Raw genomic sequence first — 6,108 nt, 5'->3', positions numbered from 1 at the left:
CCCAGGGAGAAGCAGCATTAGAAGACACGACTGGGCTATAATCCTCCAAGTCCTAGGGTTGAGAGAGGATGATACTGAAGCAATTATCAGCGGTTAATTGGTCTCCACCTGCTTGTCTCAGTGCCTCACAAACATCAGGGGTTAGCCACTGTCCTGATTTCAATTCTACCTTCAGATGGATCGGATCTTTTAGTTGAGAACAGATTTGGATGCAGGTTTTATTCATCTAAGGCAATGGTGAAGGAGAACTGGAAGCAGAACCTTAACAGTTCCTTTTCTACTTTATTCTCCCACAGCCCATTTTATTCTCAGGCTGTAAGAGAATGCTCTCAGAGATATTTCCATAGTACCTCCCACAGGTACTGCCTGATAGGACCCAATACCCCAGAGTGAAAAGGAATTCACAAACTAAGGATGTTCTCCTCCCCATCTCCCACATTCACCTTTCAAAACAGCCCTTGTCAGCTGGACGTGGTGGCTCACACCTGTAATCCCAGCAATTTCGGAGGCCAGGGTAGGTGCATCATTTGAGGTTAGGAGTTCGAGACTAGCCTGGCCAACCTGGTGAAACCCTGTCTCTACTTCCAGCCTGGGCAACAGAGCGAGACTCCGTCTCAAAGAAACAGTAATAAAAAAAAAATTGTTTTAGGCCGGGCGCGGTGGCTCAAGCCTGTAATCCCAGCACTTTGGGAGGCCGAGACGGGCGAATTACGAGGTCAGGAGATCTAGACCATCCTGGCTAACACGGCGAAACCCCGTCTCTACTAAAAATACAAAAAATTAGCCGGGCAAGGTGGCGGGTGCCTGTGGTCCCAGCTACTCAGGAGGCTGAGGCAGGAGAATGGTGTGAACCCAGGAGGCGGAGGTTGTAGTGAGCTGAGATCCGGCCACTGCACTCCAGCCTGGGCGACAGAGCCAAACTCCGTCTCAAAAAAAAAAAAAAAAAAAAAAATTGTTTTAAATAAACCAGCCCTTGTCAACTCAGAGTTTATCTCAATGTTCTCCATTTTCTCTTTCAAGTTCCTCTAGAGTTAAACCTAGGGAAAGGACCGACAGTGCTGGTCTTCATTCTCTGTCAGAGCACATGCTTTCTTCACGTGTTTCAGGGATTTGGTTTGCAAGCTCATTCAACAGGGAGGAATTCTGTGTCCCTCCTACCACTACCCCTCCCCTTCCTAAATGTAAATTTGGGCTGGTCTCTATCCATCCTTCAGAGTCCTGCTCCAGAACTAGGTCTACTATCAGCAGCCCAGGACTCCCAACCTTTGGTCACATAAGGACTAAGTAGACTCGGTCACCAGCTGCAAGTGCTTGGCCCAGGCCCCGGTTACAAGACCAGACCTGCTTCCTCCATATGTACACAGCTTTTAAAAAGCCAGTGAACCTTTTTAATACTTTGGTAACCTTCTTTCACAGGCAGAGGAGCACCCCCATCCGCCCCTTGTTTGGAGTGCGCAGTTTGGCTTTGATTCTTTGCCTTGCCTGGAGTATACTTCTAATTCCTGCTGTCCTGCACAAGCTGAATCCCCAGCTACCCACCGCCACCCAGGCCTACAGGTTTCCACTCATTTATTACTTTATGTTTCTGTTCCATTGCTGGTCCATAGAAATAAGTCTTCCTTTGGAGGACAGTGATTATACCTCTTTAATTTCCTCCTTTTGCATTTTTTTATATCATTGGTATGTGTTTGGCCCAGAGGAAACTGAAATTCACCATTATCTTGACTGACAATCCCATTACCATGCTTTTTTTAAAAAAAATCATTTTTCTTGCCTTACATTGGCAGAGCAGCCCTTCCTGGCTACTAGCTTAAAGTAGTCACTCAGTTCTAGGTGGCATTAGACACGAGACCTGAAGGACCGACTATCTTACCACAAAAGGTGACAAGATCTCAAACCTTAGCCATAGGGCTATATCAGGTTTCAATGCTACCTGCTTCTATTCCTGCTCACTGTTCTGGCTTTTGTCCTTCTTCACTTCTAGCACCAGAATTTCCCAGTCCCCGTCCCTACCTTCCCTTGCTTTAATTCTCATCTATGAGCAAAATAACTTTTCAAATGTTTTAACCGGTATCTCCACGTGTTTGCAGTGGGACAAACAGGTGAGAAGTCAAGAGAAGAGGTCTTGAGTTCAATTCAACATAGTGAAAGAACATCAAGTTATTTCCACTCGTCTTTTTTTTTGAGATGGAGTCTCACTCTGTCGTCCAGGCTGGAGTATAGTGGCGCAATCTCGGCTCACTATCAGCTCTGCCTCCCCAGTTCACGCCATTCTCCTGCCTCAGCCTCCTGAGTAGCTGGGACTACAGGCGCCCGCCACCACACCCGGCTAATTTTTTGTATTTTTAGTAGAGACGGAGTTTCATCATGTTAGCCAGAATGGTCTTGATCTCCTGACCTTATGATCCACCCGCCTCGGCCTCCCAAAGTGCTGGGATTACAGGCGAAAGCCACCGCGCCCAGCCTCGTTTGCCTTTTAAGCTCAAGCATCACCTGTCGCTAAGTATCCCCTATCCTCTCAGATCCCCTCTTCTTTGACCCCACAGCACCCTCTACTTAACTGTAGTAAATTTTAAAACAAGAAAAATTTTAGCAAACATTTTAAACAAAATCTGCACCAAAAACCTCTATTATAGCTATCTATACATATAAAAGTAAAATATAGCCTTCTATCACCCAACACTCATACTCACCATATCATTGGGATGGACCAAAAACAAATAGATCCCTGGATGTTTGTCAAACACCTGAAAGGAGCAATTGGCTTGTTCCATCCGACAAAGTGCTTCAACACATAACTCGTCTAAAAGGAAAAAAGTAAGTAAAATATATAAATCTTATCATCTTATCAAGATTACCTAAATTAGGTTCCTTGGGTTATTCTGTAAATAAATAAAAATTTGCAGCCGGGCGCGGTGGCTCAAGCCTGTAATCCCAGCACTTTGGGAGGCCGAGACGGGCGGATCACAAGGTCAGGAGATTGTGACCATCCTGGCTAACACGGTGAAACCCCGTCTCTACTAAAAATACAAAAAACTAGCCGGGCGAGGTGGCAGGCGCCTGCAGTCCCAGCTACTCAGGTGGCTGAGGCAGGAGAATGGCGTGAACCCAGGAGGCGGAGCTTGCAGTGAGCTGAGATCTGGCCACCGCACTCCAGCCTGGGCGACAGAGCAAGACTCCGTCTCAAAAAAAAAAAAAAATTTGCTTTTTTCCCCCAAATTGAGGCATAAAAATGCTTATATTGTAAATACAGGAACAATATTTACCTATCTGACAGGCTAAATCAGTTGGTCATAGCATGTTCTTGGAAATTATTCTGGACCTTATTAGAATAGATCCCTTTTTTGCCGGGTGTGGTGGCTCACGCCTGTAATCCCAGCACTTTGGGAGGCCAAGGTGGGCAGATCACCTGAGGTCAGTAGTTCGACTGACTAACATGCAGAAACCCTATCTCTACTAAAAATACAAAATTAGCCAGGCATGGTGGCGCACGCCTGTAATCCCAGCTACTCAGGAGGCTGAGGCAGGAGAATTGCTTGAACCCAGGAGGTGGAGGTTGTGGTGAGCCAAGATCGTGCCATTGCACTCCAGCCTAAGCAACAAGAGCAAAACTGTCTCAATAAAAAAAAAAAAAAAAAAAAAGATTGTATCTCTTTATTTACACTTAGGATAATTATCTCCAGAGGGAATGTATAAAGGACCTGTAACCATATGGTTGTAAGTCCAATTCCATTTGTATTTAATGTTTTGATCCACCTAGACTTTATCTGATACAAAAATGAGGAACAAAGTCAGCTTTACCCCTAAGCAACTAGCTGTCCCATTCTCATTTACTGAACAATCCATTTGCCCTTTCAGATGAATCAACTTTTAACTGTAAAATTTCAAAAAAAAGGCCGGGCGCGGTGGCTCAAGCCTGTAATCCCAGCACTTTGGGAGGCCGAGACGGGCGGATCGCGAGGTCAGGAGATCGAGACCATCCTGGCTAACATGGTGAAACCCCGTCTCTACTAAAAAATACAAAAAACTAGCCGGGCGAGGTGGTGGGTGCCTGTAGTCCCAGCTGCTCAGGAGGATGAGGCAGGAGAATGGCGTAAACCCGGGAGGCGGAGCTTGCAGTGAGCTGAGATCCGGCCACTGCACTCCAGCCTGGGTGACAGAGCGAGACTCCGTTTCAAAAAAAAAAAACAGTAAAGAAATCAGAAAAATCCATAAAGTGTGTTATTCTACAGGACAAATATATGGCCTCCCCCAACAAGTCAGACTCATGGCCAAAAAAAAAGATGAGGGCACAAGTTGGTTTCTGTACAAACAGAGTTGGCATGTGCAGGGGTTTGGTTCCAGGGTACCAAAATCCACAAACAGCTGAGTCCTGCAGTTGGCCCTGAGAAACCAGCATATACCTAAAGTCGACCCTCCAGAGAAGTGGGTTTTTAACCCATAAATACTGTATTTTTGATTTCACTTTGGTTGAAAAAAGATCCATGTATGACAGGATCTGCACAGTTCAAGGGTCAACAAAGATTGTTTTTGGGTTTTTTAGAGACAGGGTCTTGCGCTGTTGCCCAGAATGAAGTACAGTGGTGTGCACATGGCTCACCACAGGCTCAACCTCCTGGGCGCAAATGATCCTCCCACCTTAGCCTCCTGAGTACCTAGGAATACAGGCACGTGCCATCACATCCAGCTAAATTTTATTTTTTGTAGAGATGGGGGAGGGAGGGTATTGCTATGCTGCTGAGGCCGAGGAGGACTGTTTAGAATTAAAAGAACTATGTACCAAATGCACTGTGTGGTCCCTGACTAGATTCTAATTTAAGTAAATCAGCCAAAAACACATTTTGCAACTATTGGGAAAACATGAAAATGAAATCGATTTTAGTATTGTTATTTTGGGCCAGGCCTGCTGGCTCACACCTGTAATCTCAGCACTTCAGGAGGCCGAGGTGGGCAGATCACTTGAGGTCAGGAGATTGAGACTAGCCTGGCCAACATGGCGAAACCCTGTCTCTACTAAAAATACAAAAAATTAGCCAGATGTAGTGGCAGGTGCCTGTAATCCCAGCTACTCAGGAGGCTGAGACAGGAGAATCACTTGAATCCAGGAGGCAGAGGGTGCCATGAGCCAAGATCGTGCCATTGCACTCCAGCCTGGGTGACAGTGAGACTCTTAAAAAAAAAACAAAAGGTATTGTTAGATTTGATAGGTTAGGGAAATGTCTTTACTTTCAAGAGATTCATATTATGAACTGCAAATATCAACAACCAAAATCTAAAGAGCTATAATAAGCCACGCCATGGTGGTTAACGAAAATTACTATAGAATAGCATTTCCCAACCATGGGTGATTTTATACCTTATCCCCCAAAAGGGATATTCAGCAACGTCTGGAGATATTTTTCGTTGTCACAAAGGAGATAGGGAGTGCTACCGGCATTTAGTAGACAGAGGCCAGGGATGCTGCTACACATCCCACAATGGATGGCAAAGCCCCACAGCAAAGGATCATCCAAAATGTCGCCAGTGCAAGGCTGAGAACCCCGCCACAGATACATTACAAGAATGAAAATTATTATTATTATTACCATTTTTTAAGACAGAGTCTCCCTCTGTCAGCCAGGCTGGAGTGCAGTGGCACAATCTTGCTTCACTGCAACCTCCGCCTTCCAGGTTCAAGTAATTCTCCTGCCTAAGCCTCCTGAGTAGCTTGGATTACAGGTGCCTGCCACCACACCTGGCTAATTTTTGTATTTTTAGTAGAGATGGGGTTTCACTATGTTAGCAAGGCTGGTCTCAAACTCCTGACCTCAGGTGATCCGCCCGCCTCAGCCTCCCAAAGTGTTAGGATTACAGCTGTGAGCCACCATGCCCGGCAAGAATGAAAATTATTAATAATTGAACAAATAGATGAACAGATACGTAATAAAGCAAATATAGCAAAATGTTAACAATCGTATAATCTATGTGATAGGTATAGGCTGTTCACTCTATAATTTATTTTTCTATGTTAAAAAAATTTCGGCCGGGCGCGGTGGCTCAAGCCTGTAATCCCAGCACTTTGGGAGGCCGAGACGGGCGGATCACAAGGTCAGAAGATCGAGACCATCC

The 6,108-nt window shown here is 45.4% G+C and overlaps 1 protein-coding gene across 1 annotated transcript in view; it reads right to left on the bottom strand.

Annotated features, from left to right (window-relative positions):
* Nucleotides 1-6,108, bottom strand: part of SETX (senataxin) — a 103,235-nt gene that overhangs the window by 85,387 nt on the left and 11,740 nt on the right. The window contains exon 5 of the mRNA XM_011931431.1: nt 2,694-2,803. Within this exon, the coding sequence (XP_011786821.1) occupies nt 2,694-2,803 (110 nt within the window). The remainder of the gene's footprint in view (nt 1-2,693; nt 2,804-6,108) is intronic.

This window comes from Colobus angolensis, unplaced genomic scaffold (assembly GCF_000951035.1).
Source record: "Colobus angolensis palliatus isolate OR3802 unplaced genomic scaffold, Cang.pa_1.0 Scaffold9, whole genome shotgun sequence".
Classification (NCBI taxonomy): domain Eukaryota; kingdom Metazoa; phylum Chordata; class Mammalia; order Primates; family Cercopithecidae; genus Colobus; species Colobus angolensis.
The sequence above is the reverse complement of the archived record's forward strand: the minus strand, read 5'-3'. Positions and strand labels throughout refer to the sequence as shown.